At 46.0% G+C, this 17,743-nt stretch overlaps 1 protein-coding gene across 14 annotated transcripts in view; it reads right to left on the bottom strand.

Annotated features, from left to right (window-relative positions):
- ACACA (acetyl-CoA carboxylase alpha) overlaps positions 1–17,743 on the bottom strand; it is a 131,256-nt gene that overhangs the window by 68,339 nt on the left and 45,174 nt on the right. For 6 of the 14 annotated variants that reach the window (XM_035561176.2, XM_035561171.2, XM_035561183.2 and 3 more), the window contains 7 exons: positions 17,623–17,711; positions 16,213–16,337; positions 12,716–12,829; positions 11,059–11,172; positions 10,239–10,328; positions 9,679–9,797; positions 2,234–2,257 (listed from right to left, as the gene is read on the bottom strand). In XM_035561176.2, the coding sequence (XP_035417069.1) occupies positions 2,234–2,257; positions 9,679–9,797; positions 10,239–10,328; positions 11,059–11,172; positions 12,716–12,829; positions 16,213–16,337; positions 17,623–17,711 (675 nt within the window). Of the gene's footprint in view, positions 1–2,233; positions 2,258–9,660; positions 9,798–10,238; positions 10,329–11,058; positions 11,173–12,715; positions 12,830–16,212; positions 16,338–17,622; positions 17,712–17,743 lie in introns of all 14 variants that reach the window. The other 8 variants (XM_035561178.2, XM_035561174.2, XM_035561177.2 and 5 more) reach the window with 2 other exon arrangements.

A 17,743-nucleotide genomic window follows, 5' to 3' on the forward strand; every position in this document is an offset into this window, starting at 1 on the left:
CAAAGCTTTTGTGAATCTTTACGAATTAGGTTGACATGTACTAAGCTATATTTGTTTATTGCTTCCACAGTTTTTCTAGCCATACTGCAATTTATGCTCCTCAAATGCAGTGTGGCACAGTGACCTCTCTCAAATCCTATACTTCAAACAGGATTTTCTAGAGTCTTACCCTAGTATTCCTATCCTAAATAAAGTCCTATTACGGTGTTTTCCAGTTTAACTGGTGACCAAATTAATATGCTCTTCCATCTGGTTTAACCCAGACTTTGAAAATACTGCAACTCTTTTATTTTGCTCAGTTTTGATTGCTAAAAGGTAGCAGCTTTTAAATACGAGCAGCTGGCCACAGAACACATCTACCTTAAGGAGCAGGGAAGCAAGGCAGAGCTCCAAACCCAGTGCCCTCCAGGTGAGACTCTTACTCCTTTGGTACTCATGCTTGTATGTCTGCTACCCAAGCACTGCGATGCACCACAGCAACCACACCGCTCGCACAGGACCCATTCCTTAGTTAAGCGAGGACTGGGACAGACCTACACAAAGGCAGAGGAAGGCACAAAGTGAGAGTGGCTTCCTTCTCTTTAAAGCAGGAGCACTGCTCCCTGCCACGGTCAGCTTCTTCCCTGGGAGAGGGCGAGGTCCTGAGCATACTGAAGTATCGCTGACCTCTCATGCAGTTCAGTGGCTATGGCAGCAAACACCGGCTGTGAAATAGTTTGTGCTGTTCTGGGTATTTTTGTTTTCCTTAAAGACCCACAACGATATGGTCTAGACGAGCAGAGGAAGCCCCTCACACAGCCTGCACGAGGCGTACTGCAGCTACCTGGGCACCCTTCCTCTACCTACTGGAATTGAGTTTTGCCTTCTCTGTACTAAGGGGCAATAACTTATTTCTAATTTCTGAACTGGGCACTCCAGACTCATCTGAATTCACGGAGGGACCTACTTCAGAAGCCCCCTGCAACACGGTGAGATTTCCAAGCTTGCTCTGAAGAGAGGAGAGCCGAGCCGGCGCACGACAGCGCCGTGCAGCGCAGAGCGGCTCGCTCCCTTGCTGCCTTCTCCCCGGGGAGTAGGAAGACGTTACCAAAGTCAGCTTTCAGCCTCCCCAGCTGGTGCCACAATAGGCAGAAGGTAACGGGAAAGAATCAGGGCACTGATTCGGCACAGCACATGCTTGATTTACATCTCCTGAAGACACAAGGTGCTCATCTGCTGCGCTGAGCAGCCATCGGCAGCACGGCAGGCAGGCACGGCAGGGCCCGGTCGCGCTGGTCGTGGCACTGCGGTCAGCCCGCACACTCAGCACCAAACTTCTTTTTGGACTGCTGACACTGCTTTTCCTGCCTTTATTAAGTCTTCTTTCTTTTCATTTACAGCAAACCATTGTGACATGGCCCTAAGTATACTGTTAGCAAGTCTAAAGTATCATCGGTGTGATTAATAGCTCTCCGTGGTTAAAGTCACTCTGTGTTTTCGTAATTTATCTCTGATTAAGACCCATGAGACTTTCAAGCCCATTTTTACTATTTTACCCTAAATAGGCTTGTAAGCAGTAATAAATAATAGGTATTCACGTTTTGAAAGAGAAACATTTTTCAGGACATGCCTTGGTGTACATTTCTTACAACTAATACAAAAAATATCACAGAACAGTAACTAAACAGAAAGACAGCAGACATTTTTCATGTATTATTTAAAACAAGAAATACTTTCCAACTGAGACATGGGAGGAAAAATTAGCATCCAAAACACAACAAAACATGCTGTCAGCTGTTTGAGATGTAGATTCATCTATGGCATGAGAGAGGTGAGACAGCCTCGACAAATTCTAAGCTAGTTGCAAGAAACCAGAGCAGCAACAGGTATGCTATCAGCTAGAAGCAAACCCCTCTTTCACTGGGACACCCTACCAGAGGGTCAGCAGCTGGGAATCCAGTTCCAAACAAGAGAGACCCAAAAAAGAGCTGTGTATCGTACCGCAGATGAACCGAGTCACCTGGCAAATTTAATTGGAAAGATTGCTGCATGCAAAGCTGCTTTTAAAGGGCAAAGGAAAGCTGAAAACATGTTTTAAACAAAGGGAGAGGAAAAGGGAAGGAAAAAAGAGTTATGTTTGAGAGCTTCCCAAGTGAAGAGAAGGGTACTAAAACAAAACATGTTAAAACAGTAAGTATTAGGCTATTTTTTCTAGTCTTTCTTTTCAAATTTTAAAAGATGACGAGTACCATACCTGTTTAGCGTGGGGATGTTCCCTCTGTAATCAAACAACCACAGTTAGTTACAGATTGGTTAGTGAAAGCCATAATAAAGAACTATCATCGAGCTGATACACAGCCCAGCAACAAGTTTACAGTTAACTGAACCCAAATTTGTCAACAACCATCAGGTATTCGGCAGGACTCACTGTCACTGACCCTGATGAGGCACCCACCACCTGACCTCGCCTGCCACGACTGCCGTGGGGAGAAGCGCAGGCCATGCACATGACATGCAGATAATACGTACCAGGAACACGCGCTGTTTGCAAGGTACCTGCACCTCTACAGCATCTCTTTTATTGTACCACCTTCCAGCCCTCTGCATACACCAAATGAGCTTCACAAGCAGGACCAGACGGGGAGCGTGCCCCACCTGACAGAAGAGCGAGCAGCAGCGCAGATGCAAGAGCTGACAGTATTCCGTGGGAACACCAGGTTCAGAAAACGAAGCCAAATCCTCATTGCCAAACCAACACATGAAGCAGCAGCCCCCACGTTGGCTCCCACAACAACGCAGTAACAAAGCAAATGCACACAGAAACACCATGTAGTACTTGGCATTGTCAGCATCCGAGGCCTTGAGCACCAAAAAGAACAAGCAGAACTTGAGGCTAACTTTAGGAAAATTGTAACGTTCCTTTTTTAAGGTCAGTCCAAAACCCTTCGTACTATTGCCTGAAGATGAGGGCTCAGCGATGCACACAAGAAAGGAGATGAGGGGCACAACAGCACGAGGACGGCGCAGGCTAGCCATGCTAGCTACGTTCACAGCAGCACGAGGTGGCACGTCGCTCCATGCAAGCCGCAGGAATTGCTGTGATCTGGCATTCAAATTAGTAAAGACTGAACTGAAAACAAATACATGCACACGGGAGGCTTGTGCAGAGATTAGCAAACATGAGGAGACTGAAAGCAAAGCTTCAGGGAGTGTGTAACCGGACATTTGTCCTGCCCTGCCCTGCAGAAACCTGTGGGAGAACAGACCTCACACCTTCTTAACACCCTTAAAAAAGGCAGAACCCCAAGCTACTGGGCATGAAGTCCTAGTGTGCAGTGACCAGTGCATTTCCACAGCCACAGTCCTGAATACGCTGCCTGTATCACGTCCTGCTCACAACCTGGTTTTGTCACGGGAGAGTCGTGTTCTCTGTGAGGTTGTGTGTTTGGTGCATTGCTGATGGGGGAACAAGTTCCCGTGATTTCCTTAAGCCATATAGGAGAAAGCACACATTGGGCTAAAAACTTACCTATTTGATGGTAAATAACAAAATTATATAATTTCGTTTGGAACTGGGGGGAGAGACAGTGTGCTGAAGAGCCTATTGTCAAGACTGAAAGGGACACGGCCTCAGGGGTGGAGATTTATTTATTTATTATCCTGGTAAACGGTGGGAAAGCTGCATGTGATCTACTCCAGCTGGAAAAAATAGTCTGGAGAGGACTGGCAGCTCCTACACCCGGTACGCTTGTGTAGTGGTCCCTGGAATGCTTTCAGAAAAGCTAAGAAAAAAAACCAGCATAATAAATGTTCATTTTTGTCTCAAAATGAATGCCCCGCAGCCTTGCTCGAGGAACTGCTCTCGAGCCACTCAGGATAGAGGTGAAGAGGTTCTGGCGAGAATCGCAGTGAGGAAAAGAGACGAGGCAGGGGCAGAGGTCTGGGCAGGACGCAGAGCAGTGCCCAGGCTGTGCTGCCCCCGATCCGCAGCCTCCTCGGCCCCAGGAGCTGGGTGTCTCCTGCCACCGAGACGCGCTAGGAGGCAAAGGGCTGATGCTGGCAGCCTTGTGAAAAGGCGTCGCAGTCCCCTCGCCGAGCTACACCTCGGCAGCTCCAGCAAATAAAAGAGGAGCTGCGAACCAGCCTGCGCTGCCCTGCGGCAGGGCCACCCCGGGAGCAGGACCAGGTCTGGGGGCTGAGCAAACACACCAGCAGTGCTCCCACCGCGGGCACACGCAGCCGATGGCAGGACCAGAAGCCCTTCCACCACGCCAGCCCCGACCCTTCTCCTGCCTCTTCTTCACAAAGGCCCTTTTGGAGCAGGGAAGCTGAGCTCACTGGGAATCCGCCCCGCACCCATGCAAGCGGCACCGCACGCTCCAGCGTTGCACCACTGCTGCCCAGGCAAACAAAAGCCCCCTCAGCTCCTTCCTGCACCTCCTGGTTGAGCCCCCACCCGTTTCCCCTCGCCACCCCCCACTTTTTTTTCCCTTAACCAAGGGAGCTCCCCTCTGGAAATGACGGCAGCGCATGCAAAGCACCGCGGGCGCAGCGAGCTGTGGCCGAGCGCAGCGCAGGGCAGGGCTTTGAAATCAGGCAGCAAAGCGGAATCAGCAGAGGTCGGCTGAACAACCCACTTGTAGTTATTACCAGCGGTACCACAGGAGAAAGAGCAATTCCACTGGCTGTGACCAGTGGCATTCCTCTTATGTTCCTTCATTTCTGTAGAAGAATCTAAACAGAAGGCTGTGAAACATGCCTCGAACCATACATTTTGATTGGGTTTTTCCTCTCCCTCTTTCTTTCCTTATTCTTCTGCTCCCTCTGTGATTCAGCCACGCTGAAGTCCAATTTGCATAAAATTATCATCGTTCCATTCAGCTTGCTGCCCCTTCCACAGCCCCTTCTTTGCTCTGCTGGAAGATTTTGCCCTTTCCGAAGCAGACAAGCCAAGGGAACCGCAGCACATTACCGCTGCCTGCTGTCTAATTAACATCAAACCCTCAGCACGAGCTGCGGGGATTTACAGGTGGCCTGGAATCATTTTCCCCTCCTCCCTCTGATATCAGCCGGTCTCCTGCAACCAGGAGGGGACCTCGGGCTCCCTACGGATAGGCTTCCAGTTGTGCGCTCGGGTCCCCGGGCTTCTGCAGCCGGAGCCCAAAGCGGCGCGGCTCCTTCAGTCCTGGGAACCCGACGACTGCTGCAGGAAGCTCCTGTAGCATCTCTCTTAGTCCACAGGAAATTATTTCATTTGGTCAGAAATCCAAATCTTCTATCATTATAAAATCACGAAGCAACCTAACGGGAAGGTGCCTATAAACACTGCTCTAAATGTAATCAAGTTCTGGTTTCTGGTTATTCTGTAAAAAGCACTGTTTGGAAACAGCAGAATGAAATTTGGCTTTCAGCCTTCAAAATGGTTTCAACCTGTACGCTAAGGAAGAGGCTGACAAAAAGGAACAACCAAAGTACTCCATAGATGATAAAACATCAAGAGACAGCTAGGGAGAAATCATGCAGCACTCTTAAGCCTTGAAATCAGCAACAGCAAAGTCCAAGTAGGGTGTCAACAAACATCCACAAGCACAGAAAGAGGAGATATCGGGCAAAAACAAGCACGAGATAGTTGAGACATTTATATTGAGACCCTTGGAGATACCAGGCAGCTACTGACTAGACCTAAATTCCACCCTCGGACGCGTCAAAGACAGCAGAACGCAGTCCCAAGAAGGAATTTTAACCCAGACAAACCGAAGGCACTTGCCCACATGCCCCTGTTTGCTGAGCCGTGTGCATTCCCAGCTCCAAATTCGGGTTAAGTGGACATCTGCCTATCAGGTTTTGAAAGTAAAACTTGCTTTAAAGCTAAGTAAGCCGATTATCAAATCTTAGAGTCTTTGGTGGCTTGGAGTGTATCCGGAGAGAACCTGCTCTGCTAAAACTTTCCTTCGCCTCTACCTCGCAGCGGTAGGTCCTGGTTTGAGGTGCCCCGGACATCTCAGGGCCAAGCGTGGCAGCAGGGGTGGCACGTGGGACAAAGCAAGGCACGGGCTCAATGCACAGAGGGATCGGGAAGGCAAGGGTAAGGCATCAGAGTGAACAAAAGAGCCTGGGCTGCACTTCGGTTTCATTGAGGGCTGAACATAGTCAGAAGGCAGAGCCCTCTGTTATCGTTGCCATACCCCAAAATAGACACATCCAGCATTTTTATGTCACCCTTGTCAGCAATTGCCTCAGCGTGTGACAGAGCAGTGTGCTTTGCTGGAACAAATCTTCCTGAGCTCTTCCCTCCTGATCCCCCAGCACAGCTGCTGCTAGGGAAGCAAAGATCAAGAGAGCAGCTGCACAGCCTGGCTGGGGGAAGGCAGCGAGCTGGAGAAAAGGGGATGCTTCAGGAGGAGCAGTGCAGCAGCACGATTCTGCAGCAGGCTCCAAAAACTACCTACAGTGGACATTGTCCCAGTTTAATTTAAACCTTACAGCCTCAGACATAAGAAAGGCTGTTTGAAAGCAGGAGAGTGGGATTATTAGAAAAAAAAAAACCTTCTGTTGAAAACGCTCTGTAATTCCCTCTCCCTCTTCTTCTAGCAGACACACAATGTTTCTTTGAACAGGAGATTTTAAGCTAAGAATAGGCAAGCACTGTTTCATGTGCTGAACACCTCAGAAAGGCCTTTCAGCGTCTGTCACCTGGCCTGCCATTCTCACAAAGGGAGCTGAACTCTCTAAACACCAGTCAATATTCCAGCAGCTTCCCATCTCAGCAGGGCAGTCTGAACAAGAGGGAGGCGAAGAACATCTCAGAGCAGGGCTCATTTCTGTCTCACATCTTTTCTCACCGGGACTCTAGGCAACAGAAAGAGGCAGGTTATCCCAGCGCAAGGGGCTCTGCACGTAAGCGTTTGTTTGCAGCGCCGCTGCAGCGTGTGGCGATCAGCATCCCGCAGACACCCCTCTGTCACCTCCTCCGGGTCGGGTTGCTGCGACGCCCTCTGCTTGGAGAGGGCTCGGAAACTCCGCTTACTGCCAAAGGCACCAGATGGTTACCCTGCACTCCTCATCTGGTTGCACTGGGCAATAAGGACTGATGGTTTCGATCTATAAAGCTGTCTGTGGTTTCAATTATAAGTTCTTCTCCCTATGCCTTACCCTTGCAATCAAGATCAGTGGGGAATCTTACAACAGGGTGTTTTCTATTAATTTAAACAAATAATTCCCAAACCGGTTTCTGCCCACAAATCCCACCAGGAGCGGGTTGCATTTCCATGATTTTGTTATTCAGATTTAACAGTTTTTCCTTCCTCTCTGCTTCCATGTAAAGCTTTACTGCGGGTAGTTGATGGCAACCATTCAGTGGTCAAAAACACAAAGTCTGAGTGCCTGGTGCGACTAGTCCGATCAGAAGTAGTGACTGTGACTGTTTCCATTACAATTAAGTAAAGCCACATCAGGGTTAAACACCAATGAGACAGAATTTAAATAAACCACAATTATAAAAGCCCTATCAGTTTGCAATTATCTTTACATGAATATTTGCTCCGATAAAATTCAGACTCTCGAGCATTCACAGAAATCAGACAGAAAAGGGAACAGGGCTCAAAAATATCTGATCAAGTGCTGAGAAACGTGCTGCATCACACAACACCAGCTCCAAAACAGGATGCTCTCTCTGGGCTCTGTGGTGCCCATTTCTGGTCCACCAGGACCCAACCCTGCAGAACCTCCAGGGACGTTTTAGTGGTTAGCTGGGATATTTTGGCTTTGGGATTTGCCCTCAGAGCGCATTTTTAGCTTTTCAGGCTAGGAGTTCATGCTACAGAAGATACAGAAAAACATACGATGGACTTAGAACATCATCGCAAACGACAAAGAAGACTCAAGCAAGACAATGTCAGAGTTTTGAGATTTCAGTGCTCTGTGTCCTAGGATTAACGTACGGACTGCCTGTACAGGGAGCTTAAATCTGCACACTCGGTGCTAATTTGATTCCCTCGGTATCCTGCTATCTGTCGTGCTTTAGCTCCCAGCCACACAATAGCTGCACAAGGAGGTACACGCTGCAAACAGCTGCATTAAGCAACAGGAGTGAAATTCATCACCAGCAGATCGAGGTGCAACTCCAAGGAACCAAACCTGCCTATGCAAGCAGTGAATTTGTCCCCAACGTCTGCTTGCCTTTGCACAAGGACTGCAATGCATTTTCATTCAACCATCAGCACTGCCGATGGTTGAGAAGCAGAACTGAGCTTCAGAACGTTACTACAGCAAATTCAGCATAAAGGGGAGAGGAGATTTCAGGACAAAGAAGCTGTTCCCCAAGCAGGTAACAGTTCTCATCTTCCAGCTGACCTTGTCCAATTAAGCTTGTGCACAGTAACAGAGCAGTGGTCAGCACTGGCAGGCCAAACCACCCGCAAGCAACAGAGGTGGCTGAGACTAGCGAAGAGAGGAAACGGAGAAAGAATGGGAAGGAGAGAGAGAGATTATGATAAAGGGGCACTAAAAATAGTATGCAATTATTTACAAATATTCTAGAGATGCAGAAAACAGATGAGACCAAATGCATGTCCCATTTGTACCATGAGTGTTTTGTGCTGCTTGTTGAGGACAGTCATTCATTGCTAGCAAACCAGATTCTGAAAACCATTTCATAAAATGTACTGATGGATTCTCAATGAAGCGAGACTGGACCCCATTGCCCAGCCCCACCAAAAATAAAATAAGGAAAAAGATGCTTGGAAACAAAGGAGGAAAATAGCACGGGAACCACGCCGCCAATCCAGCACAGACCAACAGTGGCACCTGGCGGCCACGGCGGCTCACTGCGCCGCTGGGCTCCAGCAGTCCCCTGCCTGGGACAAAAAGAGTCTGAAACAAAACATCCTCCTGAGGTCCCGCTGGAGATGAAAAACCTCTGGGACTGACTAACCTGACAGACGCTAAAAAAGTTCTGAAAATCAAGGTTTTTCTTAAGTGCTCTTTGCACACACTAGGAGATGCGACCTGTCTATAAGGGGGCAGGGAACAGCTGATGTTTTTGCTTGCAACTTCAAGATTCAGTTATCATGAGAAATATATTCTGAAAAATACTGACTGAAAACCAGAGTATTTCAACTCTTCCATCTCTGTATAATATACATTTACATGGACATCTTAGTCTCCTCTGTCAAACAAACAAAGGCTGCCAGTCCTTACTTATTACACTATAAAAAAATTCACCTTATCCAGTAAAGCCAGGTTTGAAAGTAGAGCCAATCACAAACAGTTACAAAGAGCTGGCAGGGGAGCACTGCAGAAAGAGGAAGGAGATTGTCTGACCGTTCTTTATTAAAATTCCTACTACTGATTATTCTGTCTGGAATCACATCCTTCAGACAGCTCGGGATTCAGCTAGAACTGAAGTTACAGAGGAAAGTTACTACACAAGCTTAACTGAAAACTGGAACACACGAGAACTGTATTATATTTAAATGAATCCAAATTGTTGGAACTACTACCCACAGCTCCTGAGGCTTTAAATACGTTAAGAGAAGGAAGTGGGTAATGTAGAGTTTTATCCTAACTAATTTGTGCTTATTTGAAGCACCGGGAACTAACCATTTTTCTACCAATTCTATTCCAAGTTTTCTCCACCAAGATAGCATGTAGTTCCTCATAAACCTCTGGTCCCAAAGGCACCTGAATATGTGATCTGACCTGTTTGGATGGGAGGTAGGTAGCATGAACTGGAACTCCACCACACAAGTGTTATCCTTCAGCTGGCGGTGCTGGACGCTGTTTAATTCGTAGGCAATGTATGCCCTTCGAACATACACCTGGTTAAAGAGAAACTCAGTCAGCTTAACTGTGCTACGGAGGCACAGAGGAGGAAGACAAATGACACCCCAAGAGGGCTCTTGAAAATATTACGAACAACACAGATACCTCCAAATGAATATCTAGATAGAAATCTAATTCAACCAGAATAAGTTAAATATTGTTATTTGAGAAAGGCCAGTCTGGCAGCATACAACCATCACCACAAGGCACCGGGTGGGCCGACCATATTCTCTGACAGCAGCTTCACCTTCAATCCTTTCAACCATGTAAATCTTCTTCAAGCAGAGAAGATAATTTGTATCTGAAATTTCAGCCAATTATGAATGTTAATGCTGTTAAATGCCAAACTCCAGCTATGCCAGACTCCACACAACCTACAGCTCCCAATCTTGCAAGGTGACACTGATTATAAAATAAAATAAAATAAAATAACTCACCTCTAAAGCTGCCATTCTTACCACCTGGTTACTGTGGTAGAAAAAGTTGGGTAGCACATCAAAGATGGATGTTTCTGACAAAATGAGTTTCTAGAAGAGATTATATAAAGCAGCGTTAGAAGACAACTCCCCATCTTGCAAATAGGATCAGGCTAAAAAGCAAAAAGGAAAAGCGAAAACAAACAAAAAACAAGATGAAGCCTGACTAGTTCTGATTTCCTTGCCTTTCCTGTTGCTCAGCAAGGATTAGGACCTTTTAACGTGAAATACTGGCTAGGTGCAGCATAAAGCCCCAACAGCCCGCTGTCCAAGCTCTCTGCCTGTTTATTACAACAGAAGCTGCTTCATGTGGTCCCACTGCTTTAAGTCAGCCTATTCACTGACTGTAAAACATTCATCAACTCAATATACATCACAATTAAGTCTTCGGTTACCCAGAGAAAAACACAACTTGTGACCCCAGCTCTCGTGAACTCTTGACCAACAACCTCAAATAAAACCACTTCTAGAAACCAGCACCAGCATTAAGCAGTATAAATGTGGGAGAGCAGAAGAGTTTGTTAACTCTTCAGAGGACATCTTCACAACCCACGAATGCTGTGGCCTAGCAAGTCAGGTCATAGGGAGCTCTGGTAGCCAGGGTTTGATCCTCTTCATGGGATTTAGTGTCGCAATGGAAACAAAAATGAGGGGGAAGCTAGAAACCAGACTGATAGAATGTAAAGCCACAAGGACCTGAGGACTACAGGTGAGATTTTACTGCAGAAACGGTAAGCTCCCTGAGGAGGAAGCAGGGAAACAGGAAGAGTGTGGCAGATACCTGCAGGTTCTCAATGCAGAACTGGTGTCCATACATGTCAATAGCGGACAGGAAGATGGACTCCACCTGGTTGTGACGCAGCTCGTAGGACGGCAAATGGGAAGCAATGAGAACCTGGTAAACAGCAAACACAAAGCGTGTCAGTGAAAGGAGCTCTGCTGCACCATGAGCAGGAGGCTCTAACTCCAAGGCAGCAATAGCCCGCTCCGTCCCAGAAGAGGTGTCTGGCTTCTCCTGCGAATTCTGTGGCACCTGGGTGATGCTGCAAACTCTCCCCCCTCCCCAGCCTCATTTGTGTATCTGCTCGGTTTGTATTATTGGCAATTCCCCATGGAGAAAAGGAACAGCTTCAATCAAGTTCCATCAGTGCATGTGATTTAGCACTGCAGAGCTGCTAGTCCTGGGGATTGCCTGACCGGCTGTTAATTGGAAAGCAGATCTGGCAGGCAGCAGCTGTGGGGAGGCCAGCAATGGAGACCGCCTTTCACAGCTTCCGAGCAGAGCAAGCAGGAGCCACTGGTGCCAAGTATTAAATGCCCGACATGAAGGATACAGAGATAGGAAGGGGAAGCAGCTTGCAGGGGAAAATGAAGTGCAAGAGCAACATAAAGACATACACAAGGACTGCAGCACTATCCCCAGCATGCTGCTGAGAGGTTCAATAACTCTGAATGGTTCAAGGACACAAATACAATCCTGAAGGAAACATAAGGTCACTGAGCAGCTTCAAACACCACATTCATTTTCAACAGTCAAGCTCTGAAATAAAAGGAGAGATCCCCAAAGTGTCAGCTTCCCTGCTGCAGACTTTTAGAATGGAGATAGGGACTGCAGAGTGAGAGGAGTGATCAGACTACAGGGTTAGCACTATCGCGAAACGATTATGCCCTCTCACTCCTTCCTGGCTGCACACTAACCACTGAAGAGAAAGCTCACAATAATATAAGGGTGGATGTCTGGCATTCAAATTATTATCTGAACTAGACTCTTGGAAATGACAGTATCAAAAGTTTTTCCAATTATTTTGCACTTAAAAAGAAATTTAATAAAGTAACTCAAAAGCTAGAAGAAACCTTAAAAAAAAAGACCAATGTATTCATTGCAATAATTCCTTAGGAACATCTGATTCTCATGTAAATTTCTCTCCCTGTTCTCTGCACAGACTGATTTGCAGTTGTAGGGTAGCTGATGAACCCAGATAGCATGTCCTGTTTACTGCACAGCTGCCGGTGCGTTCCAGGCAGCCTGTGCTTGTCAGGTTCACAGATTATGAAGCCAGAAGCAACCACAGTGAGATGTATTTCGACTTCTTTTATCACACAAACCATAGTCTACTCTCAGGTAATTCCTGTATAAGCCAGACAACATTTTGGAGGAACAGGGGAATGTAACCCTAACATAAAAATGCACAGCGATTCAGAATCCATTGCAATCTTTCACAGACTGTCACAATGGTTAATCACTGGTTAATTACCTTCATTGTTGGGCTGCTCACAGTAGTCTACTCTTCACATTTGCATAGCTATCAAATAAACATCATGAGATACAGACTTTCCAAGAGAGCAAGCCCCAAGTGGGAGCAGCCCTGGTATTGATCTGATCAGCAAAGGCACAGTCTGTCTCTAACGGGCTTGGATGGCTGAAAACGCCCCCTTACCTGCCGCGCTCGTAGAGCCACTTTGGCGTTGGTTGTCTTGCTGAGCTGGGTCAGCTCTGTCAGAATATTAATCAGCTCATCTGTCAAGGTGGGGTCACGGCCACATAGCTGGTCCTAAAAACAAAAAGAATTGAAAATGTTGAAAACAGAGGAAAAACATCCTCTCTTCCTCTTACAAAGGGGTTTAAATGTGAAATATATACACAGATGCTCTCAGATGCTGGACCACATAACCTTTAGAGGTCCCTGTTTAAATCATTCTGCAGTTCTGTTCCATCAAGGGTAAAAATATTAGACGTCCAAAAATTTTACACATATAACGTCCAATAATTTTACACGTATAAAAAAAGCTAAAAAGCTACAGAGAAGGAAATGACTGGCACCACTACCTATTTTCTTATTTGCAGCATGTGCTTTGGCACCCACGCACGTCAGAAATACTGACTTGTCAAAGACACTCAAGTAAAACATTATCCCATTACCCAGTTCCAGTCTTATACCAGAAGTTCCCCCAACAATGTAAAATTCAAAAAGCACCTAATTGCAGCAGAATGCTTCGTGTAACACACAAAAATTAGCAAACCCTCACTACGAAAGCTGACCCAACAAAGAGTTTAACTGCCTGAAGTTTCAAGAGATTTTAAATGTGCAGATTTTCCCTGGCAGGTTTATCAAAGCAAAAAACAAAAATTGAAATAATACAAGTCCCATGTCCATTAATAAGTAACAGCTTGTACCACATACAATTCCAAAGCTAAAGAGCTTTTTCCCCACATTGTTCTTCCCTCATTGTTCATCCCCTTTCTCTCTGACCCCACACAAGCGCAATGTCATCTCTAGGAGTGATGGTGCAAAGCTCTCAGTGAGAGAGACCAAAGCTAAAACATTTTAAAAATACAACAAACTAAGCTCCTGTTAGACTGTTGCCTCCCGCTAGCCAGCCCAGGACCAGCAAACACTAAAACGACTACTTCCAAAGAAAGTTCTGTAAATCTAACCACTCTAGATCAGTGTGTGAATTCACAGCGAATAATTCAGTAACCGCCTTTGGTGTGTTTGGAGGACAAATGCCTGGGTGTTGTTCTATTAATTCTTGTTACTTTCAGCAGTAAGCAGGACATGGGACATACGCCACGCCATCTAACACAAGCGATTCTATCCAGTTAAGGGGAGGATGCGCATACAACAGTGAGTTAAGTACATAAAATGAATACGCAACTTCAAATCACACTATATTTCAACAAATACATGAAAGATGGAGTAGTTCCCATCCTGCCTTAAACGCCTGCTAGCTAAAAATGTGAATGATGGCAGCATAACGCTATTACTAAAACCATCCTCAGAGCCCTTTGTTAATAATGGATTCCTAGGGATACATCAATAACAGCAACACAAGCATCAAGGTGTTTTGACATGACATTTGCCCTTGGAGGACAAACGTAACCATCCCACATAAATAGCCTGGCAACCCATAAAATGCCACCGCCTTCGCCATGATTACCAAACGTGCCAGGGGGGCCCTCGGACAAGAAGAGTAATGCGCGTCTGACGGAAGAGGAATGATGGGCCTTTGGCTAATGGGGTGACCTGTAACTCAGCAGGCTGTAGTTCCTTGCTCTGCCACAGACAACGCGGTGACCTGAGGTCCGTCGCCCTTCCTGAGCCTCCGTTACCCACTTGAGCCAAGCAGCCCCTGCCACACAGCTCCCTGTGAGGGTCTAACAGAGGATGTACGAGCAGAACCCGTGTCCCTGGTCAGCCACCTCCTCGGTTCCTCTGCCACACGCAGGAAGGCCTCTCCAGTAGGCTGTAAGTCCCAGCAAAGTGGGATGGTGGCCTTTACTTGAGATGAAATATCTGACAGTGTGGGAAGAAAGAGCACAGACAAAAGACAAAGGAAAACTCAGAGAGTCTTTAATCTTCTTCTGTTCTTCCTGGCTCCCAGCACGCCCCTCGCTGCCTCAGCCAGACATTTCACCTCCCGACGTGAAGACACGGCAAGACTTTACCTCCAAGACACGGCTTGCATGGAGGTGAAAATCTAGACAAAAAGTTTCAGTCCCATTTTAGCAAGAAATAATCAGGATGACAACAACAAAATAAAGCAGGTAGCTGGTGCTACACTGGCTTTTGCCTGCACTGATTGGCAAAGGCAGTGAGCAAAGCCTCAAACCAGCTCTTTGACAAGGCCTTAACGCCTCCCCGGCACCCCCGTGTAATTACACACTTGAGTGACTGGACTCTGAAGAAAATTGAAGGCCTGAGCTGCGAACAGCTGCCATTTTCTCTCTCCATCACGCCAGCATGATTACTTGAGAAATGAACAGCCCCGGCTCAAAGCTACTCCAGAATTCTCAGAGGAAATATGGCTCCGTGTTCAAATAATGAGATTCTTAAGGCAAGCGTTACTTACAATCACACCACACACCAAAAAGAGAAAGAAAAAAAAAGAAGGAAAAAACAAGAGCCAGAAAGAAAGAATTCCAGGGTCCTTATATCCTACAAATTAGAATTTAAGAAACCCAGCCTCTGCCCAGGACAATTATGAGCCTTTTTCTGCTTTTGAGAGTTATTTTGTGGATGGCTACTTTGGAAATACTTTTGGCCGTAACAGACCACGTTATATTTTTTTAGAAAAGGAAAAAAGAGGGGGAGGGACAAAGTCAGAAGGGGGGGGGGGTTCTACTGTAATTAGCCCCTTAACAAGCTGTACACCTAACTCCAGCCTGTGTTGAAAATCATGTTGTAGCCAAATTCATCCTGCCTTGAGGAATGTGAGAATTCACTCTGCTTCAAAGCCTTATGCAGAATGAAGATTTTCTGAGGCTTTTTAGGGAAAAGAAAAAGAGAGGCAGGACTCAATTTCTGGGTTTTTATTTATTTTTCCTGAGAATGCAATTTGCTGGGGGAATGTTACCCATTAGAGAGCAGCTGAGGTTAATAAGAGCTGAGATTTTCACAAGCCAGTATCAAGACAGAAGAACACGGGAAGATGATGACAGGTCCCAGCATAAGGATTTGTATGTGTTTCTAGGGTGGAATCCATATGCAAGAGATTCCCCAATCTTTGCAAGCCCCCTGGACAGCTACACACCATTCCTAGGGTCAGAGACCTGATCCAGAGTGACCAGCTTTGTGCTGAGACATCGAGCCCTAGCCTGATTCCACCACACAGCCGGTCAGAAAGCATCGCTGCGGACCTGCAGTGAGACTTTCTGAGCCTACAGCGAGGAAGAAACTAAGACAGCAACTGCAAGCCCGTGAGACCAAACCATGGCTCATCAAGGAAGAACATGTGAAACCACTCAAGGACACCAATACAGGCTGGCTGATGCCATTCACTAAGAAGAAAGCATGAAGGAATTCCATATTACTGCCACTGCTTCTGTAGCCAGGAGGTTAGCATCCATAAGAACGAGAGCTGTCAATTCTGTACCTTTCAAAGCATCAAACACACAGCTACAAGGAGAAGCAAATTTCTAGATCAGACAACTTACAATGAGCATTGTAACAAGCAGGTTCTTCTTGGTGACCTGAGCATGTGAGAAGATGTAGTTCAATACAGCATTCATGTCGCTTTTATTCTCTTCCCGAAGGGCAAAGACACACTTGTCATAGTGACCTGCAATCAGAAGTGCACGTTTTTGCCAGCCTCCAAACCTCTGTGTCATGGAATATATGTGACTAGATGTGTCTATTTTTTTTTTACATATATTTTTTGAGAATCTACTTTGCATGATCCATACAATCAGTTGTGGGATGGAAGCATTCCTCCCCATACCCACACCCCTCAACTGCGAATTTTAATTAAAGCAGTTGAATTTCTCTTATTAAAATAGTTGAAATACCAAATACCTTGTGAGCAATACAAAGTGGGGAATGATGAGCCCAGTCTCTTTCATTCAAATTTCAACCAGAATGAAATAATAGAAAAAAGACTTGCACCACCCTCTACCACCAGCAAACTGAAGTGCAAAGGACTCTTCAGCACCATTACTGCAGGAATAGGGGCAGGACAAAAGAAAAGTAGAGCAGAATCTGAACTACCTGTAAGAACTTGAGCCTCGAAATTAGCTAGTCCTTCATTGCCATCTTGTGCCTGGATACAGTAGTGCAATGTATTTATTTCAGTTCTTGGTGTCAAGTTGGTTTGAGGCTTATTCTTTTGAACACTGAAAAACTTCATGGTATTTTACAGCAGGTGCAAATACCTCAGAGACTTATTTTTTTTACTGCACTTTATTTTCTTACTTCAGAATTTAACAAGGAGCAAGATAGAACTAAACAGTATGGTGAATTTAAACAGTTTTTCTGATTCTAATTTTTCTGCAGATGCTCAGAAATCAGAAAATAAAAATCCAGCTTCTAATATGAAGCTTCTGCATGTGGAACACCCAATGTGTGGAGGTCTCTAGCTGGAGGCCACTACTGACAGAGTCAGAGAAATCAAAGGAGAACCACTTTATCTCTGCTCTAGAACAAGCTCACAGACTGGCTGAGCCTTAGCAAGCTCAGTAACTACAACCTATAATTCAGTCAATCTGTCTCTTTACTCCAGATCATATGGAAGTCCTCACTTAGAGGATTATAAACTCATATGGAAACTGTTCTTTTGAAGATTTAAAGGGAAAAGGAGCCATCCTAGTCTGAAAAGAAGCCAGAGTCATATTATGGCACCTAAACTACGGGTAAGGTGGCACAGGATGTAAAAGATGATGGACTTGGCAACAGTGGAAACGAGTAGAACAGACAACTTTGGGGTGGAGTTTGTCATTTGCCGGTTCAAACTGATGATAGATAAGCATTATGAGCACTAGGAAAGCTCAAACTGGACATAAGCGTCTCTACAAAAAAAGAAAAAAAAATGTCTTTCAGGAATCAAGTGCTTGATGTGCGCAGCGACTCACCATGCTGAAACTGAGTCTCCACCTTCAGATACTGCCGGAGCAGGTCCATCACCACAGCCTTCATGTGACCCCGAATACCACTCCGGTACCTGCAGAAGCAAACAGGTCAAACCTAGCACCA

The sequence above is a fragment of the Cygnus atratus genome, chromosome 20, assembly GCF_013377495.2.
Source record: "Cygnus atratus isolate AKBS03 ecotype Queensland, Australia chromosome 20, CAtr_DNAZoo_HiC_assembly, whole genome shotgun sequence".
In the NCBI taxonomy this organism is placed as follows: domain Eukaryota; kingdom Metazoa; phylum Chordata; class Aves; order Anseriformes; family Anatidae; genus Cygnus; species Cygnus atratus.